The sequence below is a fragment of the Sander lucioperca genome, chromosome 5, assembly GCF_008315115.2.
Source record: "Sander lucioperca isolate FBNREF2018 chromosome 5, SLUC_FBN_1.2, whole genome shotgun sequence".
Lineage (NCBI taxonomy): Eukaryota > Metazoa > Chordata > Actinopteri > Perciformes > Percidae > Sander > Sander lucioperca.
This window is the reverse complement of record NC_050177.1, coordinates 38,318,038-38,338,210: the sequence shown is the minus strand read 5'-3', so window position 1 is coordinate 38,338,210 and position 20,173 is coordinate 38,318,038. Positions and strand designations below refer to the sequence as shown.

At 38.3% G+C, this 20,173-nt stretch overlaps 1 protein-coding gene across 1 annotated transcript in view; it reads left to right on the top strand.

Annotated features, from left to right (window-relative positions):
- Positions 1–20,173, top strand: part of rasa2 (RAS p21 protein activator 2) — a 29,230-nt gene that overhangs the window by 6,305 nt on the left and 2,752 nt on the right. The window contains exons 3-20 of the mRNA XM_031293297.2: positions 1,963–2,066; positions 2,158–2,252; positions 4,306–4,382; positions 6,598–6,681; positions 7,779–7,851; positions 7,929–8,005; positions 8,568–8,669; positions 11,086–11,239; positions 12,436–12,584; positions 13,204–13,318; positions 13,885–13,959; positions 14,253–14,376; positions 15,173–15,279; positions 15,380–15,463; positions 16,037–16,114; positions 16,199–16,272; positions 17,715–17,821; positions 19,725–19,807. Coding sequence (XP_031149157.1) covers positions 1,963–2,066; positions 2,158–2,252; positions 4,306–4,382; positions 6,598–6,681; positions 7,779–7,851; positions 7,929–8,005; positions 8,568–8,669; positions 11,086–11,239; positions 12,436–12,584; positions 13,204–13,318; positions 13,885–13,959; positions 14,253–14,376; positions 15,173–15,279; positions 15,380–15,463; positions 16,037–16,114; positions 16,199–16,272; positions 17,715–17,821; positions 19,725–19,807 — 1,762 coding nt within the window. The remainder of the gene's footprint in view (positions 1–1,962; positions 2,067–2,157; positions 2,253–4,305; positions 4,383–6,597; positions 6,682–7,778; positions 7,852–7,928; positions 8,006–8,567; positions 8,670–11,085; positions 11,240–12,435; positions 12,585–13,203; positions 13,319–13,884; positions 13,960–14,252; positions 14,377–15,172; positions 15,280–15,379; positions 15,464–16,036; positions 16,115–16,198; positions 16,273–17,714; positions 17,822–19,724; positions 19,808–20,173) is intronic.

The following is a 20,173-nucleotide window of genomic DNA, read 5'->3' as shown; positions in this document are numbered from 1 at the left end:
ATGTTGGCAGCACTGAGTGACACAGATGCTTGGGCCCTCTGTGTTTGTGCCAGCTCTGACAGGGCAGTAGGTCCCGTGCTGAACTGGCGAAATCTAAACGCTTTAACGCAAAACTAGGAAATACGGTATTATAGCACATGCTGTTTTAATGATTGGAGTTTGCATTGTCTCCCCGTGTCTGCATGGGTTTCTTCCGGATGCCCAGGTCTCCTCCCACATTCTAAAGTCATGCAAGTTAAATTTGCCTGTAGGCGTGACATGAGTGTGAATGTGTCTTTCTATGTGTGTTAGCCCTATAGTGGACTAGCAACCTGTCCAGGTTGTACCCGGACTCCTAATGTGACTGGATATATTGCTGAACACAGTATTGATAAGAATATTTTTCTGATATTGCTGTGTATCCCAACATGACAAATATATGCTAAATTACTTCTAAAATAATCAAATTGTTTAATGTAATGTTCTACTATGAATTACATTTAACAAAACTCTTCACATGTATAAAACAAAAGTCTCAATAACTAATTGTGTTCATTTTAAAATACAATTTCCTTTTTTAAATCATGAATTTGCTAGCCCAATATGATATATCATAACAAAATGATTCCACTGAAAGTCCTATTCGACACTGCACAGTATTACTAGGCATAGCCAATGGATGGATGTTTTTTATTACTAGTAGCCCTTTTGCCAGTAGAATAAAGGCTTTTCTCAGTAGATTATTTTCCATGGTGGCTTTTAGCTGTATTATCTGCCTAAATGTTCCACACGTAGCACTTCAAATACCTGACTCAGCCTTTTTTTCATTTTACTTTCCTGATAGTATTGTCACCTTCCAGATATTTTATTAGCCAGCTCCCACTTCACAGATTTTATTTTCCCATTTAATTTGGTGAGGGTAGAGACATATAACATAAGAGTCTTTTACATATTATTGTTACAGGGTTTGTAAACTGTTAGACTGCATATTAAGGACATTGAAAAGTTTTTGGAGAGAATGGACGGCAGAAGTGACAGATTTAAATCCACAACATAGCAAGAACATTCCCCACAACCCCCGACGAGTCATAAGGGCACCCTGTGTTGTCCACCTTCTGCTCAGACAGTTCATTTCCAAGGAAATAAACAAATGCTGTGTTTATGATAGTTATGCGTAAATATGATAATGTTATTACATTTTGGCTGGAGCACAACACCAAGTTTATTCAGTAATTCTCTATTTTTCCCAACATAATCTAGGGCCATAAACACAACCTTCTACCTTAACCACACGATTGTTATAACCCAACAGCAGTACATTTGATTTAGTGATCACATGATTTCACAGTATAGAATTAGGTCAGGTGGACGGCAAAGATATAGCTGATGAAATTACAAATATAAAATGCATGAAGTGACTTTTTGCAGCATGCAACACTCAAACCAATTTAAAACTGATTGCATCACTTGCATTATGTTATTATGTATTAAATGCCATCAGCAGATACTATAAGTCACTGTCTTGATCTGTCCAGGCAATTTCAAAAACCAATTGTTGCTCATAGTGTAGATGCCTTTTCTCATTTAAGCCTAAAAGCACTTTATATAGTTTTATTTGTATTGTTAGTAGGTGAAATAAATTGCATTTTCAACTTTCGGACTGAACAAAATACAAAATGAATATAGTGATTTTATTTTTATTTTCCAGTGTAGTGTACATTCAAAAAGAAATTGAGTCTTTTAAATCGGATAACACTGGTGTTGCACACAGTCAAGAATCAAACATCAAGCTTAACAAATCAATAATTAAGCCTACACCTATGTATCACGGCTCGAATCAGGCTATAACCACTTATCTGGTCACAGTTTATCACACATTACACCACCTACTACACACATTCTCCCTCACATTCTCACACACTGCTTTTCTCCCCAAAAGATGCACCCTTGTTTGTTAATTTAAACCTCTGCCCTTATTTACAGCCCTTTCTATGGAGAGGACTTCTACTTTGAGATCCCACGACCATTTCAGTGTTTATCCTTCTATGTTTATGCCAAGAGTGTTTTTCAAAGGGACCTACCTGTTGGTAAGTTATATTAAATAAAACACTTACACATTAATATTTTCTCATCTGAGTGGAAGAATTGGAAGTTTGATGTGTGTTTGTGTCTTAACAGGCAAGGTGTCAATCCGGAAGGATGACCTGTGTAAATACAGTGGGAAGGAGCACTGGTTTAGCCTTCATCCGGTAGATCCAAACTCAGAAGTCCAGGTAATGATTAAATGATTCACAAATATAATTTAAAAAAGTGTCTCAATTTAAAGCATATCTAATCTTGAATTTAATATAAAACACACTGGGTTCGACTTTGAATTACACATGCTTGGAAGTTACCACCTAAGTTATTGGTAATGAGACTGCACCACTCACTTCAGGCTCAGAGGATGTTTCACAACATGCAGCACCCCAACACAACAAGCAGGACATTTACTTGCATGTAGTCTAAAATTTGCATACAGATAAGATCATTTCCATGTCAAAAGAGGTTTAATAGTCTCGGTCCAAGCTGTTGTGTTTTAACAGTTTGAAAACCTGAAATACCACTCCTGTGACTAGATAGGTAGACCACTGTCATTGTGATGAATGAGTTATTTTTGCCACCTGCCAGATTTGAATTTGACCAAAACCAATAAAACTGTACTTCCACATCGTGTTTCAAAAAGTCTTGATAAAACTCATCAAGAAAAGTCGTTTTTTTATCATGCAAATGTAACTGGTCTGTTGTTGTGACTGCATACAAGATGTTTATGTAGAATTTGCATACTGCCCAAATCCAGGATGTCATTGTTTTATACAACCAATATGTCAACCTGCCCAAAGAGGAAATATTCTGATGAAGTCAATACTCTGAGGGTTGCAAAGTTAACGGCTAATACCATTGAGTTTTCTATGAGTATTTGATAGACACATATGTTTTTAATTCATGTTTTTTAGACTTGCTTGCAGCTGGCTAAAGTAGTTAGCTTGCTGCTGTAGCACTCAATAATTATGATGCTATTGTCTTGACTTATGACATGTCTTTGGTCCAATGTCTGCCTTACGGTATGTGGTGAAACTTTTTTTGTTGCCTTTCAGCGTTTTATTGATCTTTTTTTCAGGGTGCATTTGGAGCTTCTATCATATATAGGCCATGCATGTAATGTGGGTTGTTCTATTTTCAACTGTACATTTCTTTGATCAAATACTTTTTGTGGTCTGGTTGTTTTGGGTGAAACTACAGCACACTACCACTTTTGTGCTGCTGTAGCTAACGTGTTGACTCTAGCTGACATTAACCCACGCCAGCCTATTCTGGGTATGTGCTGCTACACTGATTCACTCACAAGTAGACACTTTCAACTGCAAAGTTACATCAGTGAGTGATGGAGGTGTTGTTGCAATGCCTCTCTGGCTTGGTCTGTAGTCAAACAGGGGCTGTGTATGTACCCTTTTGAGCAGTGTTAGCTTCTATTCCAGTGAACCTGTTCAAGTTAAGTGCAATGGCAGGACAAACGATAGACCTTTTTTTTTTTTTTTGCATTTTCATTACTCATTTAAAAGAGAGGATAGGTAGTTGTAAAGTTAGTGTTAATTTGCTGATGATATCGGCTCATTTGGCTTCTTGCAAAGTAGTAAGTATTATATTGGCTTAAAGGCCTATCTTGCATCAGAAAGAACTACTAGCCATCTCAGCCAAGTGCTGAATTGCAGAGACAGAGTGCAAGTGTGTGGGCGTTTTGTTTAGCTCTCTCTCTCTCTTCCTCTCTCACTCGCTATCTCGCGCTCACTTTTTCTCTCTCTTGACACTTCCGAAGGCGAGACCGGCAGCCTTCACCACATCCGACCCCGTAAAGATCTTTTATGAGTGATGACAAAATTCACAGCTGCTGTGGCTCTTGTCACACATGGTACCTCCATTAACCTAAAACAACATGAAACATGAGGTTGAGCTGGGTCACATGTCAAGGACTAGGCCTAGAAAATAAAAATACAGTGAGAAATGGGCAACTTGTTTCAAACAAAATGCTATGAAAATATTTATATATTTAGTAAAATGAATAGAATATTATCATTTAGTGATTAGGTGAAGGAGTTTGATGTGTTCATTTTCTCACAAGCACATACTACAGCTCACATTTTAATCTCAATTGACAACCCACATATTAAGGTGGCATTCGACTTGAAACTTTTTGTACGACTTGTGCCCTCGTGTAAGACTGAGATGTCATGTTTTGAGTAATTTATAACCTCTCACCGGTCACTCTCCTCTCCTCATGTTCAACAGGGTAAGGTTCACTTGGAAATGCGATTGAATGAAGTGATCACAGAGAACGGCTCAGTAGGTCAACACTTACTAGTCCGGTGAGTACCTAGATTCCCTTGTCAGTCGAGTGAGGTCTGATCCAATAGGTTGTCTTATACTGGTTTGCAGGGAATTTGAAATCAATGAAGAATTTAAAAGCTGAGAATTGAACCAAATGAGGTGTGAGAGGTGAGTTTTATTTATACAGCACTTTAAAAACAAAAACGTGCTTTTACATAAGAGTATCAGGTATACATATATGCACTATGTAGATAGCATAGGCTACATTCACGTCATTCATCATAATAGGGAAATTAAAAGGCAAATTTGACATATTGTTTGAACCCTTGTTTAGCCTAGGATAACCATTATCAGTTTTTCCATGTTTCTCAGACTATTTTGTTTTAGTTGTGTGGTTTGATGGGCATCTCACTGTCCTGAACAGACTAAAAGGCCAGGAATCTTTGTCCCCATTATTCCAAAAATAAACAAAATGTGTATTGTAGCTGTGGTTTAGAGGCAATAACAACTACTATAGTTCACTGACGCAAAAACACTTCCTCTTCTCTTCTGAGCTGCAGAGACTAGAGCCAGTCAAATGATTTCCAGTTGTATACGTTTTCTTTATTATAGGAATACGTTTAAAACCTCCAAAATGATATTGGGAAAACTGTAAGAAATGCTCTATTTGTGCTCTGCCTGATACTGTGGCCAAATTGGAAACCCTTCTTCTCACTAGTTAAGAGGGTATATGAGAAAGAAATGTGTTAGTAGTTATCAAAAAGGAGTCATTGATAAAATCATATTATTTCACTTAATCCTAGCTCAGTGAGTTGTTTTTAGGTTTACAATTACTTCCCAGCTGTACACTTGACATCAACAAGTCATCACTGTTACCAGTCCATGACATGGCTGGATGGCCTGCTCAAAAAGAAAGCATTCATTGAAGGATTAGGTTGAGCATGTAAGCACTCGCATATACATACAATTATGTGTGTGCGTGTCAGACCTCATGCTGTTTACGTATGTTGTTTTGCATCCACCATTCATACTTGGAGAGCAGGGTAATGAGGAGGAAGTGATGGCATCTGAGCAGGAAGCCTGCGCTTCTCACACTGCAACCGCTGTGGTTTTCTGCTGCCGTCACTGTCTCTCTCAGATTGTTTGCTTAAACTGTCACCTGCTCACTGTCAGCTCTCATCATATCTGCATTGATGATGATGCTTTTTACTTACATCAGCCTGACCAGACAAGGTAGCAAGGTGTCAAGCCTATCATTTGCACACTTCTAGTCATCTAGTCAGTGTGATGATTAGACACCAGAGATGTCTGAGCACAGTGAGATGGGGTTGAGTTAAGAGATAAAAGGGAGACTATAGGGAATATTGTCATGACACCCTGGAAGGTGATACACAAACATCCTGACATTTGCTCTGCTTGGCTTTTCCCTCTGGCCCTCACTTAGTGACGGGCTGAATTCATTCTTATTCTCTGGTGACTTCTGCTTAGCAGATACATCCTGTTTAGTGTGCCTGCAGTGTCTGTTTGTTGTCACCTGAAACACCTGTGAAAAAAGCAGCGGTCACTGTGTGACACGAGCCAAACATGAAGGCAAAGCACTTCTTTTAAATGTAATGCCACTTGATCAAGATGCAATGTAATTCAATTTTTTTTCCATCTTTTGGTATATTACCTGAGGGCAAGACATCAATACAAATTTAGTGGATTTTAACATTATATGTCCGTTTTAAAAATTATTCATGTCTATTACATTTGTGTTTGGAAACCACCATTGTTTCTGAAATAGTTGTGTCCCATTGTAATACGGTGAGCCTCATGGTAAACGTTTTTTAATTCATAAGTGTCCGGTTTTGAGTAAACCTCTTTTTATACTCGGTGCCGTGATAATGCAGACTGTAGAGGGTTAATAGCAATAGCATTTCCACTTAGGCATCTGTTGAACCAACAAGAAATTATTTACTATTTATGCTCTCAAGACACGGTGTTGACAGTGTTGAAAGCTAATCTCTCCCAAGGTCTGGGTCACTTTAAAGTCTGTCAATTCATAATTGCTTGAAATATTTAAACATTTAGAGTAGTATATTGATCACCACTGTGCTGCTAAACTATGTAAATAAAAAATATCTCTGACTATTACTTCAACAGATGATAATTATGTAAATTAACACGGTACTAAAATCTTGTTCATGTTGTGTCCCTGCACAGTAATTGTATTAATTATGTCCCTCCCTATTTCTTTGTGACCTCTTCCAGGATAATAGAGTGCCAGGGACTGCCTTTGATCAGTGGGCAGAACTGTGACCCCTATGCCACAGTATCACTCGTTGGACCTGCCAGGTAACTTTGTGAATGACGCACTTAATGGAAACTAAACTACAACTAAACTGGAAAATCAGACCCACTCAGCAATGTACTGTAACCAGGGACAGACTATGTGGTGCCTGAAAGAGTCTATAATTGATATTTTAATAATAACAGTGTATCAAATGACAATGTTAAAAATATGACAATGTGAAAGGGGTCGTAGTGAGTAATCTACAGAGAATTATCACCTGAATCTGCAGCTCCTCTCAGCTTTACGTGTAAAGTGAGTTTAGCCCACAACTTTACTGTTTTGGTTCAGTCTCACCGTTATCATAGTGTCATTTTCAGCTGCAGCAGGCAGCTGTTTTCTGCGAACAAACTTTAAAAACCTACTGTACACTACCTGTTTAGCACCCAAACAGCAGACTGACACAGTGAGAAACAAGCTGGTAAACATAGTGCAGCATTTAGCTGCTAAAGAGTCAGATATTTCCTTCAGGAGTTGGTAGAGACCAAAAACGGAGCTAAAAGAGTGAATGTTGGATATTCATCAGGTGGATGTGTAAATGAGCAACTTGCAGCTTTGCTAACAAATTTGCTATATCAACTTAAAATGTGTTGATATGTAAGTGTTTTTGTCTGTTTTTTGGCCCCCCCAGTGACCAGAAATGCAGGTTTAATAAAATGTAAAATAAATTCTAAAATAGATCCAATGGAGGGTAACATCAGTGTGATATCTCTGATCCATCTACACCACACTGTACTGCTAAAGGAAACTGAGGCTAAGGCAGCAGTATAATGATTTGCAATGATCTAATCTTGCCAAAAGCAGATGAAAGCCATAACGACTTTGTTTAGATCACTAGATACAGAAGACCAAATTTTACAATGTTCCTCAGTATTTTTTTTTAAATGGCTATAATCTTGATGCAAAGAAATAAAAACAGAATTTTAAAAAGTGATGGTAACCACAGATAAATAAAAGTAGTTTTGCTGATGATTATTTGTATTTGTATTTATTATAAGGATCCGCCTAGACGACCAGTTAGTCTTCCTGGGGTCCAAAAAAACAACATTAGAGGGGAAAGTTTTTAAAATGTGAGTGTCATTTCTGTCATGTATCTCCCCAGGTCTGACCAAAAGAAAACAAAGGTAAAGAAGAAAACCAGCAACCCTCAATTTGAAGAGACCTTCTTCTTTGAGGTAAATTTTATTTGGCTTCCTTCAACACTATTTGGAGATGTAAGCCTGTAAATAAACCTTGACATGTTCACCCTCAGGTCACACGGTCCAGCAGCTACTCAAAAAAGTCTCATTTCCAAGTGGAGGAGGAGGACATCGAAAAACTTGAGATCAAGTACGTTTTGAGTCTCTCTCTCTCTCTCTCTCTCTCTCTCTCTCTCTCTCTCTCTCTCTCTCTCTCTCTCTCCCCCTCCCCCCCTCCCCACCCCCTTTCTTCCTCCTCTATAGTCTTGACAGAAGAAAAATGATTTCTTAACAACTTTAGGACAAAAAAGTGAATTTAGATCTGGTGTGTTCTGACTACTGATAGAGAGCCTTGGTTTCTGGTTAAGGATATGTGGGGCTTCCGTCACAGTGGACTCATAGCTCACTGGGTAAGACTAGATTCAGATTCAAAGGTAAACACTCATGCATGGTTTTGAGGTTGGATTTGAGGTGGTGTCATTGCACGTGTATTGTATTAGCTTTTATGCACCAAGCAGGTAAGCACCACTCCAGTAGTGACATTTATGTTTGTCCCTTTGTTGCCATTTTAGAATTGGGTGGCTATGTCTTTGTGCTGAACACAAACAGCAACAAAAATGGCCTTACTTAATGTACATGTATTTTGGTGCGATTTAATGCCATATATGCATAGATCAAATACTTGTCTCATTTCCCATCCTCTACATTTGCAGAGTTGATTTGTGGAACAACGAGAATCTGGCTCAGGATGTGTTTCTGGGGGAGACGCGGGTCCCTGTCAAGATCCTACAAAATGACCGTATCCACAAAGCCTGGTAAGGAAATGTCTTTTAATTTCTAACATTATCCACCACAAAAAATCCATTTAGATGTCAAAGAAAAAAACTCCAGATCATGGCTCATATCCATTAGATTCAATGAGCTCTTTTGACTTTTATTTTCCCAAATCTCTAGTTCTGTTTCCACTATTCTTTTCCACCCAGACCATAAACAAATTTTATTTGACTCAATTTAATTAAAACCTTTTTTTTTCTTTTTTTTTTTTTTAAATGTGGTTGAAATACAAATCATGCTTTATTATCTGATTTAGTTTGGGTACATCTCTAAAAAATAATGCTGTTTGAATATTTTAAAAATAAATGACCGTAAAAAAACAATTTACCACAGAAAATGAAGCAGTCTAGACAATTTCTAACAGCTTCTGGCGTAGACCGCGCTAACTGCCAGTATAAATACAAATACAGTGATGAATTTGTGATGAAAATATATTTTTGTAAAAAAAAAACAAAAAAACAGATACAGAGTCACATTGCGTTACAACTATATTTACTATAACATCTTTCCATTAATCAAACATTAAACGATGTTTAAAAATTAAGCAGAAACACATTTTTTGTGTATACTTCTTTTCCTACCACCTCATAATTCAAGCACCTTGGTAAATCTACTAGTCTGCCACACTCTCTTTAAATTTACGTCAGCTACATGCAGCCAAATGTTTTCACATACATGGGCCTGTTGTTTTGCCCTAAAGGCTTTCGTGTACTGCCATGGCTGAAAATGAATAGGCCCATTTCAGATTTCCAGGAAAGATAAGACTAGAAGACCTGTGCAGCATACATACACCACTCCTCCTGACTCCTGTTCATTAAGAGACCTGATTTTCTGTGGGGTGTTTTAAAAAAAAAAAAAAAAAAAACACAAGGTGATTTGAAAAATCTTCCTAGATTTCTCAATGTTCAGCAGTCTTTTCCATTGTGTGGGTGTTTCCTAGCTTTGCGTCAGTGTAGGTAATATGGGAATATGCCAGATAGCTATCTGTTAGTACATGAGGGCTTTGAGTTGAGTGCGTGGGTGGCTTTTTGCATGGTGGCAATACCTCATGTCCTATGTTTTATGCTGGAAGTCGTCCATGTTACACACATAAAGACTGTTCAGCTTCATGAATATCAGTACAGGTGATCTGTTCACTTATTCCGAGAACATACAGTACAGTAGGCTTGTCTATAAGCTGCTTGATCTGTAATCATGGTACACAGGCACAGAGATGTAGCTGCAGCTTTTAAAGCACTGCAGTTCAACTCTTCATTTAATCATTTTGTGTTTTGCTCCACCTGTTGGCTTTAAGGGAGACATGCATGCAGCAGAAATATGAGCATGATTCTCTTGAACAAAGTGAACTATTTAAAAAATCCTGGAAGTTATACAGTCCACCAGGATTGTTCATTGTTAAACAGCTGGAAAAATAATTTTTAAAAATGGCAAAGACAACTGATTTATATGATGTATATAAGTAGGCGTTAGCTTTGTTGAGTCGTACTTTGAACCCCCTTTACGAGGAGTTTCAGCTACTTTCATCTCTGTGACACAACAGTAACAGTAGCTACAGTAAAATCCTCTAGGTATATTAATGTATCCCTAAATATACATTAGACATTAATGTATTTGAACACATAACTGATCATTTAATAATCTGTTTGGTTTTATGTTCTGTTTATCAGTTTACAAGGAGTTTTCATGCTCGTTGAGTAAAACGTGTACAAATTTGGTCTGTAGAAACTTTGTGAATCTAATTTATTTCCAAAGGCAGCATTATCCCAGTTGGTAAACAAGACTATTTATAAGCCCTAGTGTTTACATGAAGTCTGTCATTTATATATTAATATCTACTGTATTTCTCATGTCCATTGACCATTATAATACATTGTAAAGGGGCGTATTGTATGTATCACTGTGGTGTTAAATAGCTTCACAGTGCTGCATCTAGAAACTGTTCTCTAACCAGCATGTTCAGCTGTCGTTTTTTTAATATAAAAAAAAAAGCTAGTTGTATGCACAACCCGTCCTGTATTTAGGCAAGGCTAAAAAAGGCTGTTTTTTCCCCAGTCAAATAAAGTTGGGTGAGCTTAAATCCCATGTGCGGATACGTTTTTCCTTTTTAGCTTTCTTTTTTTTCCGTAATAGTGGTACATTTAGTTTCTGATGTTTTGAGCAGTTGGTTTCATGTCAGCAGGATCGACCATCCCATAGCCTCTATTTTCTGAACGCAGTAGTAAACTTAAAATTGTTTGTAAAAAAAAAAAAAAAAAAAAAGATTATAAAAATAGGATGTTTTATGTTTTGTATGTCAGATTTTCTTAGGAGGTTGGTTAATCATGACATTGAAAAGTATTTGTTTTTCCAAACCTCACAGCACTGAAATATGGTGTCTGTTTTCCTGTGGTCAAACAGGTATCTCCTCCAGCCCAAAGGGAACGGCAGCAAGTCCAAGTCTGATGATTTGGGATCCTTGCGTTTGAAGCTGACCTACATAGAAGACACGGTGCTGCCATCTGCCTACTACACACCACTCTGCAACCTGCTGCTTAAATCCCCAGATGTGAAGGTGAGACAGTAGCTCACGTTAGTAGGACAGTAGGATAGAGAAAATTGTACATCTCTAGTTTTTGGTAATCACAGAATCCAGGCCAATGAACAGGGATGCCATTATCGGGCTCATTAAGGAGCCTAATGCTCTTCATAGATAATTCATGGTTGTTTAGCTTTCCTTGTGTGACCCAATCACCTCAGTTTCTAAAATGTATTGAAATATAAGCATGGAATTGATCAGTTGCATATTGATTAGGGGTGGTACGGTTCACAAAATCCACGGTTCGGTTCGTATCACGGTTTTAGGGTCACGGTTTTCAGTTCTGTACGGTTCTTGTTATTTTTTCTTTTAATCTTTAACACTCCAGAAAAATACTTCAGCATATGATATATAGCTAAAGTTAGCATATTGAATGCATGTTGCACAATACATGCACACAGTGGCAGTTCTATCTATTGTTTTATTTCCGCTGTCATCATAGGTAACATGAAATCCAAATGTTCCCACACACCAGACTTATACGACGCTGGCGCATCCTCCAACTCCGGGCAGCCTTCCTCATCTCTCCCACTTACCATTTCTGCATGTGACGTGACCTGCAGCAGCAGCACGCCACACACCACCTGAGGAGCGGTCGGCTCGGTGCCTCTCAAAATCTGACGAATCTTTTAAACTGACCTTTTGTCAATCAAAAAAACAGACAGATTCAGCAACTGTATGGCCTATTTCTCGCTTAAAATGTTTTCAGAAACACTTTTCGGTGAACTATTTTCGTAAAATACGAGATCGTATTCAGAACGAGACGGCATTAGAGTCTGTTTTGAAATTCGGGAGCAGCAAGAACCACGTGACGCGTTCGTCCAATCACCTGCCATGTGTTGCGTTCGTCACGCTCATCCCCCTCGTCGTTTATATACTGTCTATGGTCGTTTCCAGTAAGTGTTTTAACATAGGTGTCGAAAGTGGGCACTACAGCAGTAAGAGGTTAGTGCACATTAACAGTGTACTGACGAACCGTACGACGCACACACGCTCCGAACCAAGACATGCGAACCAAGCGGTTCGGATGTTTTTTCATGAACCGTACCACTCCTAATATTGACTTGTTTCTCCATTTTTTTCCTTCTATCTTTCTCCTCTCCATGCCATCAATTATGTATTTCCCTTTTTCACCCTCTCACCTTCTACCCTTCTACCTCTGCCTCCTTCAGCCCATCTCAGCGTCCGCAGCACACATTTTGGGGGACATCTGCAGAGAGCGATATGAGGCTGTTCTGCCCACGGTTCGACTGCTGCTCCACCACAATCGCTGTGTGCCTTTTGTCTCTGCTGTGGCAGCACTAGAGCTGGACAACACTCAGTGAGTACTTACACATGCATACCTACAGTACAGTGCAGTACAGGTGTACAGTGTCATGTAGATTCTTAGACACATGCATACAGATGAATGTCATGGCCCACACTGTTACCTCTCTTAGCCTTAAAGTTAACTTACTTTTTTGACAACCTGGGTGTTATTTTTGTAGTGTCTGCCATCATTCCTTGGCGCTATGATAATTTAAAAGTTACAATTAAAACAGGAAACAGCTCTGAAATACAATAGACATTTAAAGGGTGAGTCTGGATAATTGTCATGTTACCTTTAGTTTCTCTTTGATAAACTTGTAGAGCTGTCTAACAGTGACTTCTGATACTAAAATTAGGATGGTGCATAAAATGTCATACCCTGATGCTGAAATTAGGAGGAATGATGGCCATAACTAGACAAATAAGGCGACCTAGGTCATAAAAACAGATTTTTATTTTTTTCCTTTTAAAAACTGGGCTGGACTGTCAAATCTTTAGATGCCAAAACACAACGAATGCTTTATTGAGGATCGGTCCAAAACTAATACAAAAAACTGTGAAATATGTTTGTGTGGTCAAACCTGGTTGTAATGTCTGGTTGATGTTGGTTGAATATTTCTGCATCCATACAGGGAGGCTAACACTATATTCCGTGGCAACTCACTGGCGACACGCTGCATTGATGACATGATGAAGATTGTGGGAAAGAATTACCTGGCAGTTACCCTGAAGCCTGTAATAGATGAGGTATGAGTAGAAAGGAGACAGAGACACTCACACACTCACTCACTCACTCACTCACTCACTCACTCACTCACTCACTCACTCACTCACTCACTCACTCACTCACTCACTCACTCACTCACTCACTCACTCACTCACTCACTCACACACACACATTCAGTATAGATGCCAGAATGGGCATACATCACTAAGGTCAGTATGGAAAACTCCCCTCGAACAGCTGCCTTTCCACCACTACTGCTTTTTTTAAACCCCTTTTTAATAATTTCCCCTTAATGGCTGGATAATTAAAATTATATTGAAAGTAATTGTATTTTTTTCAGAGGTTCATTTGTGGCTTTTTGATACTGGTCTACCTGCATCTGCAAAATGTGCCATATTCTATTCTTGGTCTTCATATTTTGTCTTTTTATCTGTGACCTAATATTGCTGTTTGTTAAACAACAAGCACATTGTATGCTAATTTTAGTTCCTTGACATTTAAGTCAAGTCTTTGTTAATTACTTGTTAAAGCATTAGGCCTGACTCTGTTTGTTGTTGTTCTTTTGTCCTTTTTAACTTTTTCATAGATTTGTGAATCCAACAAAACATGTGAGATAGACCCGGTTAAACTAAAGGAAGGAGACAACGTGGAGGTCAATAAGGTAAATGCACTGGTCTCTTACAAACCTGTCCACAGACGAGCAGAACATCCTTTGAACTCCTTCTGATTTTAATTAGGCTGGTATATCCTATAATATATCTATCTGTATGCCTTTAACCTTTTCTTAGTGTAAATGTATACACAAATATGTCAAAGAAATCTTCGTCCACTGACTTTCCAGTACATCATTCATATCCTTGGTAATTTTGGTGGCCTTTATCTTCGAGATATTTGTTCCCCTCTCTTTTATGAAATCTATGTAAAGCGGTACTAATGTTTTTGTAAACTCTGCAGGAGAACCTTCAGGGTTATGTCCAGAAAGTCTTTTCTTCCATCACCCAGTCAAGTTCCAGCTGTCCCCCACTTATGTGTGATGTCTTCAGGTCACTGAGACACTTGGCCTGCAAACGCTTCCCAGGTAAATGCTAGAGCCTGTGGTGTATTTTTGCAGACACTTGGTCAAAGAAATTATCATTCAGACATCTAAAACCCAATCCGACCCACCGAAGACATGAGGATGGCAAGATCAGTGTTAATCTGTTCAGCAGGTCACTAATTTATGCTCCAAAGGACCTACATATGTTGGCATTCCTTGGCACTGGACCAAATTATTTTACAATTTATTTACTAATTTCTATATATTTTCTCTATTCTATTTATTTTTCTGATGTTTTAATTTCACTGTGTGCTGTAGTATTTATTTAATTTGGTAGCACATGGAGTTCCACAGTATTCACCCCATGGAGAGTTACAGGCATAGAAATAAAGTTGTATTTCCATGGTTACAGATTAGGCCTCGATATTCTAGCTTTCAAAATAAAATAAAAAAGCAAGGACAGTGTGGTTAGAATGGAATTCACACCGATTTAAAACTGGGCTTTTACTACGTACCTCAATATCAGTAGCTTGGTTTACCAACATAATGAAAACAAGAAAAGGTTAGATTAATTTATGTCATAAGTAAGCTTTAATTGATAAAATAGGTGAGCTTTTACAGTATGTTAAATATTTGATTCCACCTTATGGTAGACATATATTAACCCATACAGTTTAACAGGAGTGTTGTCTTACAGTAGCTTTATTTTTGCCACTCCCCATGGTAAATTGGTGATAGTTAAATGTCATCCCCAGTTGTTTTTCCTGATGCAATATAAGGCTTGCTTATTGATTGAATGAGCAAGAATTCGTTGTTACCATGTTCTTTCTCTCTACAGCTGACCCACATGTTCAATACTCAGCCGTTAGCAGCTTTGTTTTCCTGCGGTTCTTCGCCGTTGCTGTTCTTACTCCACACTCCTTCCAGCTCCGTTCCCACCATCCTGTAAGTGCATGGCCCTGGCACCATTTAATAAATGTACTGCAAATTCACATATGGCCTATACAGTGCATTGTTGCCATTGTAAATTTTGCTTTATTTCTAGGATCCTGAGATTTCCCGCACACTCACACTCATCTCTAAAACAATCCAGACGCTGGGCAGCTGGGGTAGTTTGTCAAAAAAACTGGTAAGATTAACAGTATTAATGAGAAATTCTGTTTAGCCAGTTTAAGCTAAGTGACCGGAAGGGTAGAAGGATGCATCATTCACTCATCATGACAAATTAATAAAGGCATTTGTGAGACTGTTGAAACCATAGTCTGGGGTGAGTCAATAATAAGGTAACTACGTTTAGAGGAAAACTGGGTGGGAAGGGTTGGGACTCACCAGAGGCCTCACAATACGATATCATCACGATACTTATGTCATGATACAATTTTAAACATATTGGAATATTCTACGATATATTGGAATTTCTTACCTTTTTTCCAACTTCAAATTTTTCCCAATCTCAAATTATGTCCCCAAAAGGAAACTTTGTCAACATCTGTTTTATCTAAAAAGAGAACTTTCTCTGTTTGTTCATCTCACTACAATTTTATTGCTGCAAAATTGGATTGTCAAGTAGACAAACTGACCAACCCCCCCCCTCCTACTGTACAGTGAATGGCAAATACTGACACTTGTTATCATCAAACATTATCAAATGCACTATTTTCATATCTGTCTCATTTAATTTTCTTTTTTTTTCTATTTGTAGTCTAGTTTCAAAGAAACCTACATGTACGACTTCTTCAAATCATTCCAAGAAGACAAGTGTATCGAAAAAGTTAAAAAGGTATTTTGTTAATATCCTCAAAGGTACGTAGAGTGTGAGTGTTTATTTATCTTTGCTGAAATCATTGTCAATTCTGTTTTCCAGTTTCTTGACGAGATCTCCTCTAACGTCAGCAAGGAGTCCAGTGGGCTGGAGGACGCAGTGGTTCTCAAGGAGGGGTGAGTGTTCATTATGAGCCTGGCTCATGTAGGAAGGAGATATAAGATAAAGAGTAAAGCTTGTGGCTGCTGATTTTAATAACCCTCCATGCAAAATTGAAGTGGTCTGTTGGGGAAAAGTGCAGAAAAATAGTCGCTGACATCGGTGACCAAGGCAAATGAAATCTTCAGCTACTTTAAAATAAAATCCTTAAGATGTGTGGTCAATGGGACGCTTTAATGGTGCAGCAAGTAGACGGCTCTAAGTACGTGTGTTCATATCTGGCTGTAGAATATGGCTCCAAATGCGTCTTAAGTGACCACTTGTGATCGGATCGCTTCCTCGCTTTAAATGCAAATAATAAACATGTACGTCATTTCTGTTTGCATATAGGCTGGTTGTGTATACATTTCAATTGTTACTCTCACATAAATCATACCTTAGAAACGTACGATGACTTGTGAAAAAGCCCTGCCTACAGTCTGTCTGTGTGCTGAAGGACATCATTTTTCTCTGTGCCACGGCGTTAGGTGGTCATTTTATGATTCTAAAAAATAAGGATGTCTACCGGCGAGACCTGTGCAGGAGAGAGAGGTTTTTTTAAAGTCTCAGTGTGTTCAGCTCTCATTACTTTTGAAGCTTTTAACTGAATCTCTGTGGTTTGAAGTTGAGTTTCTGCTTTATTTTACCCTTTTCATGTACGCTTATAGGAGCTGTGTTAAGTTACTGCTGATGAAGACCCCAACATTTCCTGATTTTGCTGCTTCATAATAAAAGCTTTTAAATAACAAAATAATGGGACTTTTATTGTGAAGAATTTATAAGAAATTAAACCATTACACCGTTTTATATCCGCTAAAACAGGAATGTCTATAGTAAAATCCTACATCTGTGAATTTGGGTATATTTTATGAAACTAAACAGCTGCCTTTTCCTGGCAACCGCGGGGCACAGACCTCCACAGAGCCAGGGTTATAAGAGAAGGCAGCACCGGAACAAAAACAGGGACACATCACCGACAGTATGATAAAATCACATCCAAGACACATGTTTGTCTATCAGTAGTTTCTGTGAAATGAAAAATACTTTGAATGAATATGTAGTTCTGCTCACAGTTGAGTAGGCAGTCCTTAATGTGGCCCAGGACACTTTCCCGTACACTCTGCTAAAAGAATGTGGTCATATTGGGCCTCATGTGGCCCAGACCACCTCTGAATGTGGTCTGAGTGATTAGATCCCTAGATGCATACAGACCTGTACTTTAGAGCTGTCCACTTGTAATCAGATCACCTAGGACGGATTTTAATTGCAGGTGGAAATGGGGTCTTAATTGAAAGATTTATTTAAAATCAGAACCATGTCATATTAATTGAAACAAAACCAAAAGAAAATGCTGAAAAGAACTGATTTGTTTAAACATGGCTTAGTTTTATGAACCTCAATCTTGTGTGTGTCCTCATAGGGAAGTACAGAAACGTGCCCAGGGGAGAAAACGCCTTGGCAAGAAGAACTTTAAAAAGAGATGGCTCAGAGTGACCAACAGGGAGCTCTCCTACCACAAACATAAAGGTGAGACCAGTTTCTAGAACCAGAAGTTGTAACATAACATAAGATAGAGCTAACAGGAGATGGCAGTGCGTTCTATCACACAATCCTTCTTAATACTACCACCAGATGGCACCAAAGTAAAACAGTTTCCAACCTTACACATAGTGGAGGTGCCATTTTATTGGCTGGGGTTATTTGCCAAAAGTTGAGATGTTGTCAATGTTATGTTGTACATAAATATGAAAAGCTTCAGAAATTATTATTATTATTATTATTATTATTATTATTATTATTATTAATGGAAATCTAGAATACATAAAAATTCACAAAGAACTCATACTGATCATCTAATTGGTTAACAATAATGATTAAAGAGCAGAACATAGAATGCCTTAAACGTTCAGTACACTCGCCGTTCCTGAGCTGGCGCGCGCAAATGTGACATCATGGGAGTACCGTGAGTATTTATACTCGCGCGTGGTGGTCGTGACACTAGTTGCAGTCTTCTCCTGAACAGAGGTGGTGCTAATGAGGAAGGGCTACCGACTTTGCTATTTCTACAGACTAGAAGAAGAAGAAAAAGGTAAACAACGGCAGAACTGGCAGCAGCATTGACGTCAATGCTTCGATTTGATTTGATGACCTACTTCATGGGATCATGCCTTTCATTCACCATAAAAGAACTCCTCTTAACCCAGTAAGTTTACAAGAGAGACTTGCGGTAACTCTGAGAGTCCTGGCATCCGGTTGCCCAGTGGTGCATGCCTTCTGGTCGCGCACTCAAAATCCTGGCGTGCCAGCGAGATCTACATCATTTTGACGTCACATTAGCGTGCGCGAGCTCGGCTGCGGCGACTGTAAAACGGCTTTAACTCTGTGTTTTCTTTGCCTTAACTGATTATCGCAGCTATTATCACAGTTTAGTTTTAGGGCTTTTTAAAGTTAATACTATCTTCTCAGGGGATCTAAGGAAAGGATCAAGAGTGTTATGCTGTAGAATGATTTATTGGAAAGGGAGGATGTGATGATAAATTGGAGTAATTGCCTTTACATGTATCTGACTAACACCTGTGGCATCAAGACATATCAAACTGAACTTGTACTTACATCAAACCCATGCTTTTGTTTAAAGAATTTATATAAATGAAATCAGTTGGTGCGATCAAAAACAGTTAAGATGCTCTCTGGAGAAGTTTGTCACCATCAAAAGTGGTGCGTAAGGGTCTGACCCATCAAATATTAACTTTTCATCAAGTTTGGGCTGATATGTCTTTGCAAAATTTGGTATTAACAGCAGCAACTCCATTTGTACTTGCATACATACCTTTTGGTTTGGTTTTCATGTTTCTAAGAGCTACAACTAGCACTTAAGTTAAATTATGGATCATGGATTTTACGTATGAATAAGATCCATGTCATATTGACAAGGCCAAGTCTGTATGAATCTCTTTGATTGCACCATTCCTGTTGCCTTGGATTGCAGAGAACACAACTATGTGAACATTTTGACAGCCAAATGCAGTGCTTAATTTAGGTTACTAACCTGCCATTTATCTGTGAGAGTTAGCCAATTTGATAGTTTGGAGCATACTCCAAACCTAAGCATTCATCATGGGAGGCAATTAGCAAATGTTTATTTCTACATAAGAAAATGGCTATTATTACTTTCAGAAATGAGAGATTGTTTTTCAGAAATTGCCAAAAAAATTAATATATCTTGAGCACTGTGGCTTACACTATCAAAAGGCACATTGAAAGGTGTGTTTAAGACCTACAGTGCGTTAATTCACTTACACCTTCTTCTCATATTTTCTACTTTTACAAGGAGCACATAGTTTAACACAAACAAAGAACCTAAAACATGGGTTGTTGATAATTCTGACTGTCACTGTATATTATTGACAGAATGACTTCTGCTTTCCAGGAAAAGAGGCCCTCTGCATCATCAATGTCAAAAATATCCAGGCGGTGGAGAAACTGGATGAAAGTGCCTTTAACCGCAAAAATGTAAGCCATTTCCCCTCAGACACACAATCATCACTTAAGTATGATTAAGTTAGTTAAAAATCAACAAATGATGATGTGAAGTGATAGCAGAGGAACAAGTTGTTGCTACAAACATCCAGCAGGACCCCTCACACCCCGGAAAGCCCTTCTTCACCTCCCTCCCCTCAGGCAGACTGAGAACCCCAGTAGCACACACAAACAGGCTACGCAACTGCTTACACACACAGACAGCCTAATGCAATAACTGACTCTGTGCAATAATTCAATGCTCCCTATTTTTCTATTTAAGTATTTATTTATATAATTTATTTATATAATGGGAGATATATATATTATTATTATTATTATTATTATTATTTTTTTTTT